Source organism: Drosophila innubila (genome assembly GCF_004354385.1).
Source record: "Drosophila innubila isolate TH190305 chromosome 2R unlocalized genomic scaffold, UK_Dinn_1.0 1_C_2R, whole genome shotgun sequence".
Taxonomy (NCBI): Eukaryota; Metazoa; Arthropoda; class Insecta; order Diptera; family Drosophilidae; genus Drosophila; species Drosophila innubila.
This window is the reverse complement of record NW_022995374.1, coordinates 23,816,074-23,841,348: the sequence shown is the minus strand read 5'-3', so window position 1 is coordinate 23,841,348 and position 25,275 is coordinate 23,816,074. Positions and strand designations below refer to the sequence as shown.

The 25,275-nt window shown below is 36.2% G+C and overlaps 4 protein-coding genes across 4 annotated transcripts; 3 read left to right on the top strand and 1 right to left on the bottom strand.

Annotated features, from left to right (window-relative positions):
* Positions 1-2,040: 2,040 nt before the first annotated feature.
* LOC117784027 lies at positions 2,041-4,308 on the top strand. The gene is made up of 2 exons (XM_034621622.1): positions 2,041-2,244; positions 2,307-4,308. Exons 1-2 carry the CDS (start codon positions 2,229-2,231, stop codon positions 4,079-4,081), a joined length of 1,791 nt encoding a protein of 596 aa, XP_034477513.1. The 5' UTR covers positions 2,041-2,228; the 3' UTR covers positions 4,082-4,308.
* A 1,016-nt stretch (positions 4,309-5,324) lies between these two features.
* LOC117785159 (synaptic vesicular amine transporter) lies at positions 5,325-24,240 on the bottom strand. Its single transcript, XM_034623066.1, has 8 exons — positions 24,183-24,240; positions 21,591-22,095; positions 7,848-8,027; positions 7,642-7,780; positions 6,897-6,955; positions 6,240-6,838; positions 5,867-6,184; positions 5,325-5,401 (listed from the first exon to the last, which is right to left on the bottom strand). Exons 1-8 carry the CDS (start codon positions 24,192-24,194, stop codon positions 5,330-5,332), a joined length of 1,884 nt encoding a protein of 627 aa, XP_034478957.1. The 5' UTR covers positions 24,195-24,240; the 3' UTR covers positions 5,325-5,329.
* LOC117785764 lies at positions 10,899-12,300 on the top strand. The gene is made up of 3 exons (XM_034623980.1): positions 10,899-10,982; positions 11,026-11,227; positions 11,288-12,300. The coding sequence occupies exons 1-3, from the start codon at positions 10,899-10,901 to the stop codon at positions 12,253-12,255; spliced, it is 1,254 nt and encodes a 417-aa protein (XP_034479871.1). The 3' UTR covers positions 12,256-12,300.
* LOC117785763 lies at positions 16,740-17,207 on the top strand. Its single transcript, XM_034623979.1, has one exon. The coding sequence runs from the start codon at positions 16,785-16,787 to the stop codon at positions 17,205-17,207; it is 423 nt and encodes a 140-aa protein (XP_034479870.1). The 5' UTR covers positions 16,740-16,784.
* Positions 24,241-25,275: the final 1,035 nt, after the last annotated feature.

Here is a 25,275-nt window from a genome sequence, read left to right as displayed (position 1 = left end):
ATAGAAGTTGAGACGAAAAGGTAATAAAATTTTTTTTTTATCTTAGTAATTTAGTAATATTTTCAAACAGTTAATGAAATGCATTTTGATTCGTTTTCGAGTCTAGCTTGTTTATTCACCAACAACTTCAGTTACATATTTTGTGTATCTATGTGTTTTTATGTAAGAGTACGAGTACATGAGTACATATTTGTTATGTTTAATTTTTAAACTTAATGAAGTTTTCATTTGATTGTATACATACATATAGTAAGTTGTATTAGCTTAGTTAGTTGATTACAATTATGTAAGTGTATAAGCAATTGTCAAGTGACAACTATTGATAGCAATATAGTTATATAATACGAGAAAAATGCGATTTTATTTTAAAGTATTTGCTTTTCTTATAAATAATATATATTGCATTTTCTCCTGAATTTTGTCGATTTTTGAATAGTTGTTCCAAAATAACTCAACCTGACACATGACATTATTAATAGTTGTTTAATTATTTCGATAAATGCATAAGTAGTTGCAACTGCATATATGTATGTGTTATTTATTTATATTTATATAAAATACTTTATATTAGTATATGTTTTTTATTAACTAAAATGCTCGCGCTAAGTATAAATATTTGATTTTTGCGGTTTTCAATACTTGTGAGAGAGTATGTGTGTGCGGTTATTTATATTAGTATTATAAAATATTTTTAGATATTTATATAGTTGTAAATACGTTTCAATACTGTGCACAAAACTTATTTCCAAGTTGTAGTTACATATATGTATGTTGTTATATTTGGATTATAATTTGTTTGACCCCATACCAGCTTTTTCCATTATCATTTAAGTAATGCAATAATTTAGATAACATTTAACGACAGTAATTTGTTAATATATGTATTCACTAGGTATACGTATATGTATGTATTTATAAGCTATATTGTCTAATTCACACGTACTAGTATACATTTATATATACCGCTAAAGCCGCGATTAAGCTTTAACACACACAACGACTTCTTGAAAACCGAACAAGACTTTTCCATATTGTAGTATAAATTTTAAATTTATTCTTTTGAAATTAGCTGTTTGTTTACCCTGCACTATGCTTTTGTACTACATACATCTTTATATAGATTTTTGTTTATTTTTGGTAATTAAGATTGCTATTATTTTAATGTGCATGATTGAATTTTGCAATTCTTCAAAAAGCATGGTTAATTACAACATATTTGAATGATTAATTTAATTTTTTATATATTTATAAATAATATAGTAGCACAATAAATAACGATGACAATCAGCAAGTTTTTTCAGCTCAGCGTATGTACAAATTCTTTTCTTTAAGCGTAACCTCATTGTATACCTGCGATTGATTATCAACTCTTTTACATTTCTTCTAATATTCAATGCGTTCAAAAATGTTCTATGTATTGCCCAATAGATGACGGTGTATTCAATTTTAAAATATGGATTTTACGTAGCTTTTAGCGGCTACAACGCGTAGAATAACTTGCAGCCATTCAAGTTACTCGCGTGAATATCCAAATGATCCAATTGATCTTAACTAAGAAATAAACCGAAAGTATTTAATTTAATTTTAAAATAAATTTTACAATTTGTGTACGCATTGTACCAATGTTCTTAAGTGTATATTTATAATATTTTAGTTTTTCCAGTACACATGGTACATTTGGACTTATGCGTAGTTCCCTTATTGCGTCAGATAATTTATGTTTGAGCCCTGTTCCGAGTTCCATTTCCGGCTCAATCAGCTATGTGAATTGTGCAAGAGTGGAATTCAGACCAAGATAGCATATTTTATAATATTAATAGATATAAATAGTTTTAGTTTAAGCTGTAATTTACTAGTCAGCTTCGTTTTTGTTTTATATTAACTTTCAACATTTAACAAATAAAATCAACAAGTTTAATGATACTGTATTTTAAATTGATTTACTTAAAGAAGGTTTGGCCTTTAATTAACCATATTATTGCACAACTATTTTCGCCGTATTGCTTATAGATTGAAGATTTAATGTGCGCCCCAGGAACCGGAATCGTAAAACACAACATTGGGCTCTGAGGTGGAACAAAGTCGTCGTTGAAAAAATTCTCATTTTGGACTTTGAAAATATAATTTTATTTGGAAAAAATAAAAAAACTCTTTAGATGATTGCAGCGCAGTATTGTGTACCAATTTTGGACCAAATTCCTGGAGAAGCACCAAATTTCTAGCAAAAAATGAGTCGCGGATTCTGTAAGTATATAGTATTTAACATTTTCTGAATGAATCTATTCTCAAGGCCTTCTTGTTTACAGATAGTCCCAGCAGCGTCTATACACGTCGCCAGACTTCGGATGTCTTTCACAACGATCCGTTTAAAATCCAATCGTACAACTTTCACTATGCCGAACGTCCCGCTTATCCAGTACAGCATTATCAGCGTCCACCACCAAAGCTGCCGGAGCCGCCGCCCTTCAACACCTACTACTATAATGCCAAGTTCCATAGGGAACGGGAATCACCGAGGGCCTCACCAGCAACGAGCTCATTTGTTGAAACCAGACGTCGCCAGTTTCTGCAAGATTTCAATCTCGTTTCAAGGCCGGCCAGAAAAGAGATCGGCACGGGATTGAGATCTAGTGTGCAGGTGCGTCATCCGGTGGCCAGTATTCCACCAGCTGTGGTCACGAATCCGCCGCTGCTGCGCTCTTGTTGCAATCGAGAGGATTACAAAGTGATGCGACGTGGTCAGAGTGTCACCACGATGAGACAGAGCAACTGCAGCACAAGTCCAACTCGCACGGGAAGCAGAAGGGCCTCCGTCAGCAGCTTCAGCTTCAGGCAGCCGGAAAAGACTCAATCCCAGGCCACCATTAAACTGTCGCCCAGACGCAGTGCCAGCAGTTGCAGCGGTTGTGCGATTAACATTAATATAAGAGGCATGGACTCGGAGGTGGATCTGGACAGAAGTTTGCGAATCAAAATAGAGACGGATTCCTGTCTGCACAGCAACACGGACACGTACAACGTACATACGGTACATGGAGGACGAAAATGTGGCGGGAGTACGGAAAGCTTTGTGATAGACAAGCGACTGTCCAAGTTCAGTATGGCGGATGTCCAAGCCACAAGCTGGACACGTAAACGGAGCTCTGAACAGGATGCTCTGCGGGCCAAGCGGCTGCAGGTGCAAGCCGAGCAAGAACGCCTGGAAACGTTGCGTCAGCAGGAACTGAAGAAGGACCAGGAGCGTGCGCGGCAGCGAGACAAGGAACGGGAGCGATTGAGGCAGGCGGAAAGACAGCGGGATCATCAGCGTTTACTGGAATTGGAGGTGGAACGGGAAAATCAAAGACTTCGAGAGCTGGAGCGTGAGATGCACATTAAAAGGGAGCAGGAGCAGCAGAGAGAGATAGAGAGAGATAGGGAGAGGGAGAGGGAGAGACAAAGACAGAGACTGCAACGTATGCCAATGCGTGCGATGTCCATGCCAAGTTCGATTACGCCACCTGTGGTCATGACATCCCATTTACATAAGCCTGCATCCACGGATCGGCTGCCGGGCATGATGCCCTGCTATGCTCGCCAGTCGGCAGCCAACTCCAGATCAGAGCGATTGCAGAGCTGCACTCGCAAGCTGCTGCCACTGATAACAACACGGCGACCACAAGAAACGCCGCCTGGCGGCTTGGAACGCCGCAGCTCGGGCACCTCGAACTACAATGCCAGTGTGGCTGGAAGTGGCAGCCACACGAGCATGCGGCAACTCTCCACCACACGCCTCAATGAACGCAAGCTGCTGAACCTCCAAGTTAATGGTGTTCCAGTTAGCACCAATCTTCCAATACACGCACGGATAAACAACATGCCCATACGGATAACGACGTCGCAGCCAGCGGATGAGCATTTGCAGTTCTCCGTAAATCGGGTGCGAGTTGCCAATGCTTCACCAATGGCCGCACAGGAAAGAAGCTGCAACTTCAGTCGCAGTCGCAGCAGCAGCAGATCCGGATTGGAGGAGTCGCCATCAACGCCCTGCAGTGTCAGCATTAATGTCTATGCGGATAATCCGCGCACAATGCGTTTATAAAATTGCGATACTAGGACTGATGCAACGTCAAAGTAACACTGACAGATACAGATCTCAGTTACATTGACGCTGTAACAGCCCTAGGAATTAAGTATTTTTTATGAGCTTTCCAAACGTTTGTCTTTAGTCCATTCGAAATCATTTGCGTACGCTTTTCCTAGTATTTTTTTTATAATAATTATATATATTAATAATATGGCAAATAAAAAAAATTTCTATTTTATAAATTGAGTACGATTGGTTTTGGGATTCACATTAAACCTCCGCAATCAAAGGCTTGTCATTAAGTATATTGCAAATACCTTCCATTCTGGGAGTAAGATTTGTTATATTTAGAGCCTAAAAGCCCAAGCAAGATCAGAGACCTTCAGTTATTTGTTCTTTATATTACAAAGTTTGAAATAAATCTAACTTGAACTAAGTAATTCTCCAATTTACAAGTAGCTGCTGATTTTTGGTTCGCTTAAGCGACCTAAGCTTATATATTTGACTATACATTACATTTACGATTTAAACTTAGTAATTTATTCAAATTTTGAAATACTTTCATTATTGTAAAGAATTTCACTTTAGAAAATTAAATTAATTTTAGCCAAATTTTAGCAAATTAAAAAAATCTAATCAAAATTTGTAATATATTAATGCCTATGACTTTTGCTTGGTAGCACTTCAAACATCAAGCCCTATTTGCGAAATTGACGCAAGCGACACTTTTCCGAAATTTGTCTTTTTATGCAAATTGTTCATAAAAATACCAACAGCTTCTGCACCCAAAATATTTATTTACGAAATATTGGCCTGTCAATTATAACGTAAGAGACACACTACACACGATAATTTAAAAGAAAACTGTCTTCTGTGAAAGTTGTTTTTTTTGCCGCTTACTTCACTTTCAGAAATAGGGCTCGACATTATGAACATGTTTTTAAATTTTACTGTCCCTGCACTTAGTTGATGATCAGAAATTAGGAAGTTTCGGGTTTATTGAGGATTAAACTCTTTGATTACTTATTTTATTATAAGCATAATATTTTTTGTAAGTTTTTTTCGGATTCAGGTTTTAAATTTGAATTTTATCAAACATTAAACAATTATAAACATTTCTCTTGATTTCATATGATATTACTGATATTTTTGGTTGTGTTTTCTGTGTTCTTCAATTTTGTCTTTGGTCTTTGTAGTACTTTTTTTTTTTAATTTTTGGTCATTTTAAAATGACATTGCTTTATTCAATTTGTCTTTGCAATTTTATTCGTCGTCATCGTAATTTTGATAGGTCACATAACGTACCTGCGAGCGATCGCGTCCATGGATTAAAGACTGCAAAAGTTAAGACATATTTTTGTTAGTATTTTTCAATTATCTTAGAATTTTGTAATAAGCAGTGCATCCAAAATGTCAAAAACCAACAGAACTGAGATTTTAATAAAACATTTATAATTAAAAGTTTTACAACTAAAAATATACACTCTGAAAATAACTATAAAAATTATACAAAAAAAAAATAAATTTGTTTAAGGACTTATACAATTTTTAAAACAATTAAATTAAAATAATATTTATTTAAAATAGTATTGTTTAATAAAATTTAAAGTATATGTAAAATTAAATTATAGACTAAAAAGCAGATCACATGCGTGAACATTCAAAGCCCTCATTCGTCTTGCCCCCTTCCGTTGAAGTGTCCTGCATTATAGCCGGACAGGATGCCATGAAGTGGGCAATCGAATTATTGGCAGCAACTTCGGCAGCGGCAGCTTCAGCAGCTTCTCTTGCCATACGCACCTTCTTCTCATCGCTGGTCGGCGGGTTCTTCAGCAGGATCAATAGTGGGGCATACAGGAAGCAGAGTATGGCAATGCCAAACAACATCCACTCGAATCCAATAGACTTGACAAGTGATCCCGATAGCGCTGGTCCCACAGCAAAGCCCACACAGAAGGCAACGTCTCCCAGGGCATAGACACTACCATATACCGCCGAGTGACGTATGTCCACCAGATAACCTAGCTCCGGCATCATCGAAGAGTCCACCATGCCAATAGCAAAGCCCAAGCCGGCATTGGGAATAATCAGATGCACGATTGAGGTGGCCATGGGTATCTAAGGAACAGACATTGATAAATAATAATATTAACAATTTACAGAAGACACTTACGAAGATCAAGCAGGCACCAATGATGACCAATCCCAGACAGGCGGCAAACCACCGTCCAATCTTGTGTCCCAACGGTCCAAATAGATTCGTGCCAATCAAATAGCTAATGGAAGCTGGCAAAAATGCCACGCCTTGTTCCCAACGGGTTGCGCCCATATTATCGACCATCCACAGTGGTAGCGATGGCTCCAACATGGCAATGCCCATATTAGCAAAGGTTATTGCACCAGCAGCTATCAAAATATACGGATCACTGATCAAACTCTTCAGGGAAGGTGGTTCCTCTGTCTCGGCCTTTTGTATCGATGGCTGCAACATGAACAGCTGCAACAATCCATCGCCCAGAGCCAGTGCAGCAAGGATCAAGAACGGCGCAGATTTTCCAACGAATTCATACATAACACCGCCAAAAGGTGGACCTATGAGCACGCCCAGCGCCAGGCCACCCAATGCAATACCCATGGCATTTCCGCGCTCCTTATCATCGGTGAAGCGATCCGCCAACATGCCCATGCCAGAGACGGAGGAACAGGACGAGCCGATGCCCTGAAGAGCGCGTGCTATGAAGAGTACCAAATATGAGCGACCGAAGGCGAAAACTAGGTAAATAGAGGAAGATTAATGCCTGTTACTGTTAAGGAATTATCAAACTCATACTTATCGTGGACAGGAACATAATGACGAAGCCGGCAAACATCGGTATACTGTAGCCAATTCTGAGGATTAAAGTACATTAAAGACGATTGCTTTAATACAAAATCTTAATCCTATAACCAATATTTTGAAAAAGAAAGTTTCAAAATTTACAGAATATTTTGGAAAAATTATTTTTACAAAAGAAATATCTGTTCAAGTTAATAATGTTTAATCTTTTTACTAATTAAGATTTCAAATAATCATAAAAAAAACACATTACTGAAGAAAATCATTTAATTTATAAAAAATTTACGAATTTTTAAAGTTTTTACAGAACTGGCAACAAGTCAAAAATGTAGTAAATTTTGATTCGATTTTGCTCAAAAATATAAATGTAACAAATATGATTTGAGGGCTTGCTTTATTTTTATTATTAAAAAATTAAAATAAATTTAAAAAATGTTAAAAATAGTTTTTTAAAGTTTTGTGTCAAGCTCTACAACTTTTTCAAAAATTCAAACACGAGAGATTTAGTATTGAAATTTGTTTAGTGAACCTGAAAACTTTTACAAGTCAATACTTTTGAATATAAATCCAATCATAAGCACATTTAGACCTTTGAATCAAATATTTAACTTAGATTTTAGCTTAATAATTTAAAGATATTCTGGCGTGAAATGTTTGGATATTGTTGTGGAACTCAAAAATATCTCTCAGACCCACTTCGACCAGGGCGGCATGGGTGCAATAAGTACAAATTCCTTACCGATGCGTTAGGGGTCCCACAATCGGGTTAACCAGCAGCTGTACAATTGCCTTGGAGGCAAATAGGAGACCCACTTCAACCGTTTCGCCGACCAGTTCATTGTGCCGTGCCTCCAGCTCGCGATAATAAGTGAAGTTATCTATGGGGAAAGTGGGGGTCATTTTCACACCTCGACGTGGTAATTATTACAGTACTCGGTTGCTTACCTTCGGAGCTGAATGTGGATTCCTCGATCGGGGTCGCCACCTCATTGTCGTTTTCCTTGCACGGACAGGGATTTTGTGTTGGCGGTGGCGGAGTGTGCAGGGTGAGCGGTGTGCGGGGGAAACTGTCGAGTGGTGCGTCCGGATGTCGAATGTCGTACAAAAACTCGGGTATGATGGGTACTATAGAATAAAATGAAAGACCCGACTAATGGTTTTGTAATTGAGTTGCAACAAAGAATTTACGTACAATTAGCCTAACGGCCAAACCGTTAGTTGCTGCTGCAGCAAAAGCAATTTTCTCCAGCCGCTCTTTAATTGCGTTACAGGCCCGCAAAATTGTTGTTACTCAAAAGTTTATAACGGCTTCCAGGCAATGTTGCAACTAGCAAGAAGCAGATTGCTTGCCCTAATTGAGTTGTTCGGCCTTGCCAACAAAGGTTGCAACCATTTTTCGCATTCATTCATTTTAAAATTGTTTTCCCACCTCATCACAACACACCCCACCACAGTCCATATCACTTCACTTCACCTCATCTCACCACACCTCAATTTCTCTGCCTCAGTTTTAAAATTCAATTTGTTTATTGCATGTTTCGACTCTGTTTATATTTATTATCAACACCCGACTCCAGGTCCGATATTATACTTAGTCCTATGCTCCTTTCGTTGCTGTAATTGCATTTCCTGGCATTGCGAGGTTGTTGCCCCTCTTCCCCACCCCTCTTTCATACGTTTATTCATATGTTGCTGCCATGTTTCAATTGTGTTTCCAAGTTGAACGAGTGTTGAGCGATTGTTGATCCACTGTTTGTTTTTGTTCTTGTTGCTTCAGTTTGAAGTGTTGTTGGCATAATGTGTGGCTTTTTAACTAGACAGTCGTGTGGTTGATTACTAACAGCCTTATTACTTACGCGTATATACAAATTCAACTAGGAATTAAGACCTCATGTTTCATTAGCCACAAAAAACCCAATTTTAGTTTACAATTAAAATTTTTCATAATAAATAACGATATTCAAATATCTCTATAGATTTTAATGACAATTGCTTTCAAAAAAAATCGATCGAAATTTCGGAATGTCAGAAATTTTGTTATTCGGACATATTTTTGGAGTCATGATTTTCGGCTGCCATAAATAGAATTTATTTATGGCAGCCGAATTTAGATTTTAAATAGAATTGTTTTTGAAGACAACCGTTCGAAATGTTGGTGTTCCTTAAATGTCAGAGATTTAATCTTTTCGAACTATTTTTTGTATCTTAAATCAATTTTAAAGATATTTTAGTTCAATTTAATGAATATTTAATTTTGTCAAATATCTCAAATTTCTTTTAGACATTTAAAATCAATAATTTCTTTTTTTCGGGAACACCAAATATTTCTTTTGGGTTGCTTTAGCGCTGTTATAAATTTGTATAACACACCTGATATTTTCACTTTTAACAAAGGTGTTAATTACTGATATATGTATATCACAATTAATATAATTATTTTCTTAAATGAAGCTAAATTAATTTAATTATTTTTGATTTTTCCACAAATTTTTTGGTTTCAGAAACACCAAAAATTTTCTGAATAAAAATTTAATTTTCTTGCAAATAGGTAGCTATGAAAACTATTGAAGTGAGTTAAAAGATTATGAAAAAATTACTTTTTTGAGAGAAACATTAATTACGTTATAGGATCAACATTTTAATTTATTCATACAATTATGTAAATTATAATTATAATAATTAAAAGAGTTTTATTATAACTACACGTGGAATAGTTTGCAAAAGAGGTTCCTTCAAATTATGCTAATACTTGTGCAATGTACATTACTAAATAATAATGCTATGCTGAGACCCAGTTAAGAAGTCCATTTCTACATATCGTGACAGCACGTACCTAAAGTCATTTTGGCAAGAAAAATCATCAAAGGTTAATTTTGATACTGATCCTTGTGTGTTTTCTAAGGTAAGCTCGTGTCACAGACAATAGTCGCAACATATGTCGGCCATGTAACTCGACATGCCATTTTGTGGCGTTTACAATAAATAATGAAACCATTTACTAGGCAACCCATGCTATGCTCGGAAGATACATACATATTTATATTTATATTTATATTTAGCTGGAAGAGTACTTATTCAAATTTCATAGTTATTTTAATAGGGTCTACCACTTAAAATGCAACGCCAGCGTAAATGATTAACCCAGCAATTTTATTCAGGAAAGAAAGTTATTCCGAGTAATTTCAAAGTTCGCCGCTATCAACTACCGTGTAACTCATTAAACTGTCTCCGAGCATTTGACATACAAAAAATGGAGAAGCACGTGTAGCTGACAAACGGTTAATGGAGAAGGAGCCAAATGCTTTGCAACTGGGGGATCGGACATAAAAGCATAGAAGCATGGGTTGTTTGGTTTGGGTTGCATTTCGCGTGTCGAAGACACTTAAACCACAAGTTAAGGCACAAAAAAATGTTAGCAGCGGGTGATGGGCAACCAGACAAAACAAGCAGTCACGACCAGGGATTGTCCAAAACGGTGACTGGCTTTTCAACCAAGATAAAATTCATTTTTTTTTTGTTTGATTCTCATGGAAAGTGTTTAAAAAAGTGTTACTTATCGAAAAAATTGATACTTCCTCTTTGACAGCGCAGCCTTATGTTAAGTTTACATAGCTCTGTTTAGCTGTTGCAGTGTTACAGTTTCTTTCCACTTCTTACGCACTCCATCTGTTATCTAAAGCGCTCAAGTTGCACCATGGCGTTTGCAACGATCGCCATTTTGAAACCTTATTTACAGTGGCAGTTTAGCCAATATTTTTTTGAATAATTTATGGCTCACGATATGGGAGATGATAATAATTTTCAATCGATCACAATTATTTCTTAGTTTCTTAGCAAAAATAAATGTACAAGGAGTGTAAAGTCACTGTTTAACTAAATCAGATATAAATACAGCGACTTTTCTCCCATCACTAGTGACAAAAATCTATTTTGCGGCGGCGTCGCGACGGACGCGTCATTGTCGTCGCTCGACGCTCGTCGTCAGGGAAAACAGCGATGGCAGTGAGGCAGCAACCGGCAGTGCGAGTAGACGGCAACAAGAAGGATAAGGATAACGATGAGGAAAACAGTCCGGACGCCGTGATAATCGAAATCTCCTTGGATTTGTTATTTTGGTGAATAGAGAGACGAGAAAGAGGCGTCAATGCGACAGCAGGCGCGTTCCATTTGGGAGTCGGCCAGTCGACCGCTGTTTGTGCGCTCCGTTTGGCTGGAGAGGATCGGGGAGAAGGGCCGCAGCCACCGACGACACTTTATACTGGATTATGAGCCACGTGAGCGACAGAGGTGGATTCAGTGCCAACGGCAGAGTGCGAGGCGAGGGTGTAAGTAGAATAAAAAATGTCTTTTAAGATAAAGTTCTTAATTAATCAAAGATCGTATAGGCATCAATCATCAGATCGACTCCTGTGAATTATACGATCAGTCAACGACACTCGACGATAGTTGCGATTATACCTTGGATGAATATTTACTTTTGGACGCAACGAAACTGACACTGCAGCGTCAACAGCAAGCTGGCCAAGGGCCAGGAGGAATGGCTAACAAGATGCAGAATGGATTCTCGAACTTTAGTGGGCGGCAGAGCAGTCGTCATGCCAAGCGACGTGCCTGGCTGCTGAGTAGCGGCAAGAGCTATCAGTTGGATCATCTGACGGATTATCACTCGCACTCAAGACGCAGTTCACTGCAGGATGCACCAGCCACAAGCACGCACATTGCCAATCCGGAGGAGCGTCTGGCGGAGCGTGTTCTCAATTGGCTGGACTTGGCGGGACGGGCGGACATTGTAAAGGCAGCGACGCCGTTGCAAGTTAATAGCAACAGCTCAATTCTGCCCCGAAGCAGCCAGCGGAGTAATCGACTTAACCAGCGTGGCATGAGCTTTAAACGCATTTCCACGGCAGCTTCGGCACAGCGAGTGGTGCCCAGAAAGCCCGCAACCAAGCAGCCACCTGCACTGCCGTCGCCTGCTCTTAATTACCGCTCCAATTCCTCCAATGCCAAGCCCATTACCATCATCTTCAACAAGGAGGGTGTTCCCGTGCGCCTCAATCGTCCGGCGCGCAATATTGATCTCTGTGCGCTGAGCAACAGTGCCAGCACCACACGTCGCTTGGCCGGACATTTAGCCTCGGCCAGGTTATATAATGGTCAGACTGCCACGCCCACAACAACGGAGGAAACACGAACGCCCCCGTCGAGTAGTCGTGGATTGAATGCAACACAACTGGACAGCCGCAAACAGTTGCACATCTTCATGCCAAGCTTGCCCAAAAAGGGTTTGCTCCTGGCAACAACAACGAGCTCCGAAGATGTCCTTAGCGCCAGTTTCAGTGATTTGTGCTTTTAAACAGTCGAATTTATAAAGATCATTTAAATATTTTTATCACTTTTGTGCAAACTAAATTTTGCAGGACTTTGAAATGAAATGAAGAGTAATATTAGAAAATGATTTAATTTCGTATACCCACTAAAATATAGCTTTAAAAAATGTTTTAAGTTGAGTTTGGAGACATACAAAAGATAAACTTCGGCTAAAGACTAGCTTTCAAAAACTCTTGAATCCAAGGTTTCGTCTCGAACCATCGTCTGATTTAATAAAAAACCAATTGGCAATCTATATTGTTTTAATTTTTAATTGATTTCTAAATCTGATGTTTTATAAAAATTGAAAACGTTTTAATTAATTCAATAAAATCATGAAGTTTATGTAACTATATTTTTAAGTATCAAAACTTAATTTGTTAGAAAGTGCTAAGTTTACATATTAAATTGAATATCGCTGGTCACAATATTGAACATTAACCATTTGGGGCCATGGAAAGACTTTCGTCGCTAGTCATTTACCACATGAAGAGATTTACTTTCTAATAATATAATAAAATTCCTCACCAATATAGTATGTGACTCAGTGAACAACTTTTCATTTGATTCTGTAACTAGGATAAATGCTATCAGTTTTAAGTACCATTTACTCATACATATAAAGATTGCAATTGACACGCAGGTGTACTTTTAGTTTCGATCGTCGTTTGGTCAGCTATAATATCTGATGCAGTGCAAACGTTAGTCGAGTCTTACATAAAATTATAAATTTATTATGATAAATGAAAATATAATCACAGAATTTATTCTGAATGAATGAATGTTGAATGTTTTATTTTTAGAGTGGCAGGGTATATTGTAGTCGTCTAATCTTGGCTAGAGCTTAGACTCTTGTTTTCTGTTCGGCTTACGCTGATACTATGTCTACGACGCACTTTGGGACACTAGGTCTCAAAATCGTGGCCAAATTCATTTTTTCGACATTAGCGTTTGTAGTGGTAATATACATATGTACGAATGCGATAGATTACGAATCCATTCTGGACACGGATTTTCAAATCGGGTAAAAATTGTGAACGGTTAAGTTGTTTTGCGATCGATCTTATCGATTTTGGTTTCATCTAAAAAGTATGTTCATTTCTAACGAAATAATGGACACATTTGTTTCTTCACTTGTTTACTTTTTATACCAGCAATGTTTAAAAAAGCTTTGTAGTTAGGCGATTTATGTTTGTTCAATGTAACAGGAAGAAGGAGTCATCTCCGACTCAATAATGTATATATATTCTTGATCAGTATCAACAGCCGATTCGATATTGCTATGTGTATCTGTCCGTTCCATTATGTGCGACCTTTCGATTTATGCGGCATTAAGTCTATTTTTAAAAGCTAGAGACTTGAAATTTTGTATTTACGCTAGTTTTTTAGTTTGACTATGCCCTCACCTTTTTTGCCCATCATACTGAAATTTGTTTTTTTTTTCGGGATATTTGCACATGTGCAATATGTGTATTTAAAACTATTCGGCCGGTGCTACAGTCGAGCATACTTGCCTGTCGGAGACCCCGTACTTACTATGGCAAAAACTAATAATGGAAAAAATTAAAAAATATTTAGTTAACTTAAATGCATATTCTATCATATTAGTAAATATGTCTCATAAAACATAAAAGATTTTTATACTAAGACTTGATTTTCGTCCGATCGGTCCAATGACAGCTATATGATATAGTGGTCCGATTGAACTTTGAACAGGATATATAAAACCAATTGTTATGCATATTTAATCAGTTTGGTTACGATATCTCATTAAACAAAAAAGTTTTTCATACTAAGACTTAATTTTCGCCGATCGGTCCTATAACAGCTATATGATATAGTAGACCGATTTAAGCCAACTTCGGTAAGGATGTATAAGACTAACTTAAATGAATATTCTATAAGTTTGGTTATGATATCTCATAAAACTAAAAAGTTTTTCATACTAAGACTTGATTTTCGCCCGATCGGTCCGTTTTTTAAAAATCTGGATTTTTTTCTTAATAGTTTTTAGAGCGCCCACTTTTGTCATCAGTACATGTGAATGCCAAAACCAAAAGCTTTACATTTTTTAAAAGCTAATGAATATACCTATACTTCATTCATACACAGTCTTAGATGAAAACCATTCAGTTTGGAGCTATCAATTTATGAGTTAAGAAAATTATGATTTTTTGCTTAGCTTTTTTACTTTTAAATTCAAAAAGCTCGAAAAATAGTAATTAAATTTTCGTTTTTATATTATTGACATAGCTGTACTAATTACGCGTTGTTTAAGATATGATTAATAAAAATCTATAGTGAAACGGAGATATAATAATATTTTATCTGTAGAGATGTTTTTTCGACTTTTATGACTTCCTTATGGAGCAGCATGACCTTTAGTATGAAAATTGTTTGTGTTTTTTTAAATACCTTAACCAATCTCACACAATATCTTGTTGTCTTGCACATTATGACTATATTTGGTTTAAATCGGATAACTATATCATATAGCTGCCACAGGAGGGATCGGTAAAGAAAATTTTAAAAGATAAGCGATTGAGATACCAAATTCGGCACACAAATTTCTATAGACGCCACGCAGATCAAGTTTGCTTACATTTTTGACACGCCCCCGTAAATCTCGAAAAAACAACAAAACAACAGTTTTTAAGATAATCTGCTTTTTATAGTAATTAACGTTATCTATTAGAACGGCAGTAATAGCTAACCAATATTATTTAAAATCGGTGCCTGGCCTCTTACGAGATTAAACAAAAAATGATAGAGCTACTTTATATTTTGCACAATGTTGTTTAAAAAATGAAATAAGATGAATATTTATAGAGTGGGTCAATTTGTATGGAGTAAAAACAATGCAGAAAGCGGGTTTAAAAATCGTAATCTACAATGAATTATAGGAATAATTGCCCAATTGCCTAAAATCAATATCGAGCTTTCACTTTTTACAGAGAAGTTATTCGTGTTTTTTATATGGGCAATTGTCTGTTAGGTGGAACTTACCTCAAAAAAACCAAAAAAAAAACTCTTTATTGATCCACTCTAGTGTATATGTTGAAGAACAAAAAATTTGATTTTTTTTTTAATTTTAATATGTAAATATACACCGAAAATATTTTTTAGCTTTGACCGACAAACCTAAATCATCTAGTGGGTCTATTACACCAATTACATTTTAAGTTTTTGAAATATCTTTATTGGCTCAAAAGATATGATTATTGCAAAACAAAATGAGACATTGCCCCACTGTGCGATGTCTACTCTACGCTCTAGGACATTTTCATACCTAATAACATTCTTTGTTTTGATTTCTTTTGACTGAAAGGATTCATTGTTGTTTTTGCATATTGGAATTTTTGGGGTGATAGACATAATCTTCAAATATTGCAATTCATCTGTGGTTAAAGCCCTACTTAAATGTTGAAGGAGGTGTTGAAATAACGTGGATAGCGAGTAATTAAAATAACAGGATTAGGAATTACACATTGCAATTAGACTTGTGCTGAATGCAGAAAAAGAGCTGTTAGTTTAGTTTGAGATAGTTCCTTCGTTTAGATTTGTTAATCGATATATCAAACCTATTTAAAATGATTCAATGCCGCAATGATCAATAAATAAATTATTGATGACTACTGTCAGCAATTCTCACTTTAACAGTGCCAATTGTTAATGACGACACGTAAACAGGCATAAATCAATTATTACCATTGCCAATATGACCATTTCCATATATCATAGTAATCATGCCCCAACTGTCAACTGTTGCCGAAACAATGCGGGAGAGAGAGAGAGAGAGTGAGAGTGGGAGGAAGAGTGACAGAGTGAGAAGTCTGGCTCAAGCGTCATGCAAGGCCTTTGGTGGCAGTTGCCACACGTGGCATATCGTCGCTTTTACGTCGACGTTTTTAGCCAACGCGTTTTATTTCAATGCAATTCCGAATCGGTCTGAGGAACCGTTTAATGAATCTGCCATGACAGCGGCAACAACAACAACAGCAACAACAGCAACAACAATAACAACATCGAGGACAAGTCTAAAAAAAGGAGCATGTTGTGACCTTTGACGTCGGATATGCTATCACCATGGACTCCGACATGGATGGTGGGCGCGACGCTAATAACAACGTTATAATGTAACAATGGCAAATGCCGTGGAAAACTTTTAGTCAAAAGGCAGAAAGCCAAAAGAATACAAAAGACAAAAGGCACGCTCGCAATTACGACGCAGCTGGAAAAACTTTTGCCTGACATTTGAGTTTTTCTCTTTTTTGGTAAGGAAAATGCGCAACAATAGGTGAATTATACTTGAAAAACAAACAGCACAACGAGACAGACAGATAGACAGTCAGTTAAATGCCTGACGTGACTTATTCGTGTTTCAGACGCGCACGCGGCAAGTTGCAAGTCTTTAGGTTCCGCAAATCCGATTCTGATTTCAATTCCGTAATCCTAACAAGCATAGTTCTTGTACATTCTTAATTTTCCGGCAATTAGTACTCGTACTAACCGCAAATGTCAACCGATGAAGACTCTGTGGGCAGTCCCATAAGCCCCTCAACGCCAACGCCAACGTCCGGTGAACGCGAACAACGGCGGGAACAACGGGGCAAAGGGGCACGCAATGCATCGGATCTACTGCGTCATCAGCATAGCTTTGAGGCGCGATATAGCAGCATCATCCAGAGGCAAATCTGGGAGACAACCATTAACAAGGATGTGATGGAACGACAGCTCAACGCATATTTCCCCTTTTCACGCAGTGCATCCCTCAACAAGGACGGATCCGATGGATTCTATCTCAACCCCAATCAGGAGACTTCTGAAAGTGCATTGAAGACACGTTCCTTGAGCACCACGCCGACCAAACAGCGTTCCACACCATGTCTAGAGAAACTGGAAACTTTGGATATAGCCGAGAAGCAGGAGAAGCCATGAAATGGACATCGAAGCTAGTTTCGTAATTATAACTAATCTTATATTATCAATTCTATTGAATAGTAACTTTTGCTAAATTTTAATGGAATTTAATTTAATTATAGCTAATCTTATATTATAAATTCTATTGAATAGAAACTTTTTCTATATTTAAATGGAATTGTTCTTGCAGTTCCGAAAAGTTATTTCTTATACATAAACTTGGTATTCAAACATTCTTTAATCCTCCATCGTGTTATATTCTAAAAGAAGTTTAATTTTTGTTTTTTCTCTTAAATTTTGTAATCGTCAAGCTATATTAGAAACACTCTATAAAGGGATTAAGTCTACGGTTATTCCAATTTATAGGTCGGCTAAAAAGTTTTGAAGAAGAAAACATTTTTTTGACAAAATGGAATTCTATTGTTCAAGATAGATGCCTTCAAGAACCATACACTGTTTATAGCGATCTTTTAAATTGTCGATATCATTTTTAAGTGCGATATATTGGTAGCCTCAAAGTTTGCATCTTTTTCCGGCAATTGCATTTGATTTCTGGTAACATTCTTTTAAGATCAGGGGACCAGATCAATAGAATACAGGAATGGGGAAGCACTTTTATTACAGTTTTCAGTGCTCCAAAACAAGAGTTCAGGCAGCGGGAACTAACGCATCCCAAAAATATTCACGATATATCTAACAATTGAAATAGTAAAACACAGAAAAATTATGTGATAAAAGTTCTACTGACACCGTATATAAAAAACGCCATGAACTTTTCAGCCGACTTAGTAAATTTAAAATTTTTTCAATTAAAAATACTTAAAAATAAATATTTTAAGATTATATGCACTTATCTGACCAAAATAAGCTTAAAATAGTTGTGTTTCAGAGTAAGTGAGTACTAGTTTATAAGAAATTTTCAATTTAAAAGCCTAAGATGGCTATATAAAAGTAATCAATTAATTTCACAAATGTGAAGCAAATGAAAATACTCCAAAAATTATGATATTTTAGTTAATGCGGAAGTGATACATGTATTTTGTACATAAATTCATGGTAACGCCTAGTTGAACATTTTGGTTTATTTCCTACTTGTTATACATATAAAATCAATAAAAATCTACTTTATACTATATTATATAGTTGGTTTTGTAGTTTTCTTTTTACTTATGCAACAGGGACACTTGGAGATAAAAACCTAATACCCCACATAAATCAAGGAAATTCTCTTTCCATCCTTTTTTTTTGAAGGGGGGATTCCCCATTCTCTGGTTGCAGCTTAATCAAATTTATGAGCATTTTATGCTCATTGCCAGAGATCAAATGTAATAAGCATGTATTTCTCGCAATTTTCTCTTCAACACCTTTAACGGTGAAATGAAAGCACTTAAGTGGAAATGCCTCAAGTCAAACGCTAAAAGCATATTTACTGTAACCTCCTGCCAACTCGATTTCCCCTCGGTAAATCAACGCACAATCCTCCCATTCACTCTTCCTCCTTGTGTCCATTCAACATTCACAGGCGAAACGGAAACTAGAAAAGAAGCTCTGAACTGAAGCTGAAACTTGAAATGGGGTTTTCCTTTGCTTGATTCTCCTTACTCTTTTTTTTTGGCAATGGAAAAAAGGGAGAGTAGGGAGGAATCGAAATTGAGGCTTGAGCTAATAGTTTGACTCTTTGTGCGCTGCTTAAGCATTTCTCTACTTTCGCTTTGACTTTTACTTCCGTATCTATCAACAAGTTGTTCGAGTGCCGCTTGCGCTTCGTTATTTGTCTTCGGCCGAACTCCTGCCACCTCCTCCAACTTGTTGATATAAATTCATGAACGTTTAAGGAAGAAAAATAGTAGAAAATGCTATTGTCAAGCAAACTCGACTATGAGAGACTCTGTACTTATTCTGCAGAAAAGAGCAAATAAAAAATGAAAATACAAATCATACAAATATTTTTTACAAATATATATTGTATTTGCTAAGAATATGAATTGAATGCAACGTATTTGTAACAGCATACATGCCTGTATGTTATTACCAGATAAGAACTCTGTAAGAATGTAAGCTATGCAGTGATGCCAACTATTTCTCGGAAAAACAGGACAAACCGACCAAAAAAAACAGGGAATTAATTTAGGTGTTTGTCAGGGAATTGATAAAGATGTCCTAAAATTGCAGAATAGAATCTTTTTTAGTTGAAAGAACACGATCTAAAAAAGGGATAGATTTTCGGATAGACGAAGTTTGAGATTTTTTCGGCTGAAGGAGCTAAAAATAGGACAAATCTATCAGAAAAAAGGCCAAATTGGCATCACTGAAGCTATGACGCTATGTTTATGTTAATTTCAGTCGCTACTTATACATTGCAAAAGACACACAAAGTGAACTTATATCTTTAACAAACCGAATAGTATTAAATATACAAGGATATACAAAATTATTACAGCTACGAAAATTTCTAAAGCGACACTCGAGCACAAGGCCCCAGTGCTGATCAAGAATATATACTCCCAGCTACATGGCTCACACTCAGCTTATTTGATCCAGAACATTTTAAGCTACGTACATATGTTCAGCTTTTATTACAGATCTAACTTATATTAAAAATTAAACAAAAATATTTTGCTTAAAGCATTAATTAGCAAATTTACCAAAAATTTCAGTTATATCTGTTTCCCATTTAGAGTTCGATTCATTCAAAATGTGTCGTAAGACTAGTGGCTTAAACTTTAAACAAGCTGGGAATCACTTTGTACTTTATGGTGTCTTTCACGCCTGTTTCTTCCTGTTACGCGTATTTCGTATTTAATAGACCCTTTGTACTTTTTTTATACAGAGTCCAAAAACAATATATATATATATTTATATGTAGAAACTGAAGAAGAATCTCAATGGTATTTTTTTGTGTTGTCAGCCGCAGCAAACATTGGCCAGACTGGAGTACAATTGTGGTTCGGCCACAGGCCACTTGATGTCCATGTGTTTGTCCAGACACTTGACATAAGCACTTGGCTCGTCACCCCCCTTGTCGGACCTCCCACCCCCTCTGCTATGGATTTAGTGTCACACGCAGCAAGAGGAAACAGCAACGGGTCGCGTGTCTATTTAATTGACTGTCGGCACTTGGAGCTGCCCTCCCCCAATCGGAATCGCAATCTGAAGCTGAATCCGAATCCCATCTCTGTGTGTGTCGGCTTTTGATAATGACGGACAACGCACTTTGGAAAATGGTACTCCAACATTGATTAGTTGTTGCTGTTGTTGCCTGATTTCAACTGGGATTGGAATCTGAATCATTCTCAAAAACTGGGAACACGAGAAATATAATAGCAAATCCCTTGGCAACAATTGGCAACTTGGCACAATGACAGTTGAATTGATGAACTCAACTGGAAAACTGAATGGCGACTGACGCCACCACAACATTCATTAGCTTAAGTGGCGCTCTGTGGTGATTTTTATGGCCAAGAACAAGAAGTATATGTATGAAGAAGAAGCAGAACGATAACCAGAAATGGTAATGAATAATCTTCAGGTGATTGCGTTCCATCGCCAAGATAAATGGCCATGAAATGCTAATGTGCTTGAGATTTATGCGATTTTATACGATTCTTAGACCCTGTACTCCAAAAGTACAAAGGGTCTGTTAAGGTAAAATCTAGGCTCCATTGGCTTGTTGCTGCTATAGAACTGAGCTCGAATGCCGTTTCACCAATTTTTGTGATTTAAATTATCTTCTTTTAATAACTTTTAATAAAAAATAAGTAACAGGGTATATTGTTTTCGTTCAAATGTATGTAACAGGGAGAAGAAGGCATCTCGGACTTTATAAAGTATATATATTCTTGATCAGCATCAACATCCATGTCCGGCTGTCCGTCTGTCTGTCTGTCCGTCCGTGTGCGCGCTTAGATCTCACAGATTATAAGAGATAGAGCAACCAAATTCGGCATGTTTGGAATTTTTGCCACACCCCCTTTCGCCCCGCACATCGCCAAAAACCACCACAACCACTGATTTTAAAATAATTTGGTTTTTATGTCAAATTAGGTTATCTATAAATATTATCTATTATTCCACTTTATTGCAGCAAGATCGGAAAAGTAGAACGGCAGTAATAGCTAACCCAAGTTATTAACAAATATGGCAATACAAGCAGCCACAAGTATGCAGTAGTTTTTTTTAGATAATAATTTCTATAAAATACTATTATATATATTGAAATAAGTAACGGGTATTTTATGGTCGGGATCTAGATTATAGCCTTTCCGACTTGTTTTTATTTTTATTTGTAATTTAAAGTTTTTACTGAATAGGTAAGGGGTCACTCACAGTTGAGTTTGCTTGGCTGTAGCCTTACCAATTATTTATTTTACTTATATTTAATTTTATTTGGTTGCCACTTACCGACAGTCGTTAACAGCATGTTGTCCAGGAGCAGGGCAATGGCCACGATGACCAGCACTAGACGATTGGAGCCACGCCAGCTGACCATCCATGATTTGGCCGCTGACCAGGTGCCAGCAGCTCGTGGATCCTCTTGCCGATATGGATCCGGCGGTGGCTGTTGTCCAGCTGTCATTGGTCGTGGAATATAGGGTGGCACTGGTGGCAGTTGCTCCTTGCCCAGACCCATGATGCCACATTCTGTGTCCACTGTGTTGCCATTCTGCTGACTGCTCTCCAGTTGTTGCTTGAAGGGATTCTTGCTGGGAGTATTGGTCGTCGGTTGAGGATTGTTGCCATTTATGGTGAAGGATGTGGTCTGATTGGTTGCTCCCGTTGCTGCTTCAAGTCCTGCTCCTGTTCCCAGTGATTCCTGCTGCTGCTTCTGTTGGGGTGCTGTGTATTTACGTGTGCCATCTTTGCCCGCATCAGTCGATGATTGCATTGCGTCGCCAGCCGCTGGTTGCTATAGCGAAATATACACGTATTTACAATAGAGGAATACGGCGTATTATCAGTCTCATGCTAAGCGGATTGTCTTTAAAATGTAATCAAAATGTAAGCTGCTTGGGCTCCGACTGAGGCATCGAATTACAAGTACCCCGCCTTCGTTACGCCCCAGTGAATTGCACTAATTAAAACTAAATTATATATCTCAGCCTGTTGAATTCAATTCATTCGCAGGCGTGCAAATTACAAAATAATAATAATAAAAACAAAGAAATGAAATTTCACACAATATATTAGTGGGTCTCGTCTAATGGCATTATAAGACAATGTGTTTAAATTTAAATATTTATTTAATTGCATTTACAAGCATCGTAACAGTTGAAATTAGTCTTTGAATTTTTGGAAATTTGCGTGTGCGACGCGCGTCGTAAATTGAAATTCAATTTCACATCTAATTCGTTTAAAAGACATCACACAGAAAGCAATACAGCCACGACCCAAATGTATACATATACATATATATGTAAGTCATAAACACACTTATTCCGAGTGAAGAACCAACCACCCACAATCAACAGGGTGGAGTTTTCCTTCTAAGACAACTTTTGGACTAATTTTGACTAGGCAGAGAGTGAGGAGATGGAAGAGAGTGGTTGCGACTTTCAAAAATTGAATTAACTTGCCGTCAATTAAATCAAAACGTTTTCGTAATTGAGAACAAGATGGAAGATGAACTTCCACAGAAGAGAGCTTTGATTGAGTGCACTTTGCACCAAAAGAGAAGCTTTCAAAGTGTTAATAAAGTTCGCAGCACTCACTTTTTGGCATTAAAAAACACTTGTTTTCACTCTCGAGCCAACAACAAAATACAGTTTTTATCCATCTAAAATGTTTAACAGATAAATAATTGTAGATTCTTTGTATGCATAAAATTTATGTTAATATATGTGTGTATTTCTATCTCCATCAAAAAATATTTTATATTAAACGGAGATAGACAGAGTTAATAGACGAAAAAACAAATTATTGTTTTGAATAAAAAAAAATAACTTTAAGTGATTTGCGCTTTATAAAACTTTTTCAAATAAGCATAAATTAAACGAACAAAAAATTTTCTTGAATTGAGTAAAAGAGTACTTAAGATTATTTATTTGTATACTTATGAAGTCAACGAACTAAGACCTTATGCTGTACAAGTATACACAACTACAATATGTCAGATATATTTATTTTTCTTTAATTGAAATCTTATCTAAATTCAACTTACAATCAAAACAAAAATTAAATCATTTTGAGAAACGCATCACAAATAAGGTAATTGGATTTGTATATGGATTATGAATGGAACAGATGTGATATAATTAAAACCAGATAGAAGCCTATAGACTACATAAGGAGTTAATTATAGTGTCACGTTAGAGGAATACGAATGACAACAAATGTGCAATTAAGAATGATTTGATAATCTGTGCAATTAGCTGTGACACTAAACTACGAGTATGTATCTCAATTAATTCAATATAATAAGAGATTAAATTTTTAAAATATCCAGAAAGCAACTCGTAGTTTTAGGAAGAACGCAGTTTTGAAATACATACGTCAACAAATATCAAATTTTATTTGACAAATAAATTCAGATTTTTGCTGGTATACCTTTTTCCTGTATATTTTATAGCATCTTTGCTACTTTAATTCTTAGTATTTATATCAGTTCGATAGAAAAATAATTCGGTTTGAGGAAACACGTGAAACTAATAAGATGACTTTTTGACAGTGCTCGACGATATGATGCCCTGTATCTTAACACATTTTCACATACACAAGTATTATTATTCAAATATTTCTGATTTCTGCTTAAAATATTTCATAATTTAAATTATAGAAACTGTTCTTGTGTTTCTTACAAACACTTTTTATTTGCTCAAACGTATAATACACTTATATACGTGAGTACAGGGTGTAAAAGGGCCGTGATAATATTTAAAACGAAAGCAATTAAGTATGCTCGAATCATTGATGTTAGTTTTGTATTTGTATACAAATTTATTAAAATTTTTTGGTTTTCTTTGCCGTTGTCATAAAGCTGATGGCAGGTATTCTTACCGTCGTGCTCATTTCAGGTTTGTCAAGCTAGTCAATTATTTTTTAAATTCCACTTAAGCACACACAATACGATTTTAGTTCTAGTTTGGGTACATTCTAGAAGAGATTCTGCGTATTCATAAATATGTGATAATGGAATATATTTGATGACACTCCACTCTGTTACTTTAATAATGCACAATTCAATTTAATAATGATCACCGTTGAAATTTAAAACTTTCACTTTTTAGGAATTCTAGGGTTAAGCCCCTAGTTCTCAGCGCGTGAGGATCGCGCTGAGATGTCTGATGATTCTGCCGACAAGTCGGCGCTCTGAATTCAAACTGAAATAGTTGGCGTGTGGCTTAGAGCTTTTTTAATGATTTTTGTTATTTTTCCATTTTTATAAATACAACACAGAAACTTTTAGCTATTATTTTTATAGTTTGTATTTTCGTTTTTGATTTTCGATTTCAGATACCCCGCAGATTTCAATGTGCTTAAATTTCAATTGAATGCATTTTAAAGTTTTTAAAATACATTTTTCTAATTATTTATTAGTAATGATCATGCGATTCGTTTTATGCGCGTGGGAAATTTCAAATAAAAAGTCTATGCTAATTTTTGTTACAACTTCAAAACGCATATCCAGAGTGATAATACTTATTACCTTAGTTTGCTTCATCAATTTTAATTGCATGTATTTAATTTATGCGATCTACTCGCGTGTGCCCTTTGCTTAAAACGTTGTTCATGAGAGAATCAAACAAAATAATATTAAACTAATAATAAAAATCGGAATTGCAATTTTGTGAAAGTTGAATCTATAATACTCTTTAGTAAATTATATTTATTTAATCAATATTATATATTGCAAATACTAATGTCAATCGATTTCCCATTAGCTTGTTGTTTTTATCTCATTACATATTCTTTTTCCCTAAATAAGACTTTGCGTTTCTTATTATTAATTAAATTAACCCAATACAAAGTAATATATATAATCTGAACTAACTATGATAAGATTAGATAGAAATTTATAACATATTTTAAATATAACAGTAAGTGCTTTTTAACAGTTTAAGCAAATAATTCTGTTCATTTAAAGGTGACT

Bases quoted from the DNA above. Each gene is read 5' to 3' on its own strand.
- LOC117785764 (XM_034623980.1), top strand. From the start codon at position 10,899: ATGGCAGTGAGGCAGCAACCGGCAGTGCGAGTAGACGGCAACAAGAAG. The intron at 10,983-11,025 runs GTGATAATCGAA...TTTGGTGAATAG, and splicing joins AGGAAAACAGTCCGGACGCC to AGAGACGAGAAAGAGGCGTC. The intron at 11,228-11,287 runs GTAAGTAGAATA...AAGATCGTATAG, and splicing joins GCAGAGTGCGAGGCGAGGGT to GCATCAATCATCAGATCGAC.
- LOC117785763 (XM_034623979.1), top strand. From the start codon at position 16,785: ATGTCAACCGATGAAGACTCTGTGGGCAGTCCCATAAGCCCCTCAACG.
- LOC117785159 (XM_034623066.1), bottom strand. The intron at 8,028-21,590 runs GTAAGTGGCAAC...TTTATTCTATAG, and splicing joins CATGCTGTTAACGACTGTCG to TACCCATCATACCCGAGTTT. The intron at 5,402-5,866 runs GTGCGTATGGCA...TAACTTTTGCAG, and splicing joins CGACCAGCGATGAGAAGAAG to TCTTTAATCCATGGACGCGA.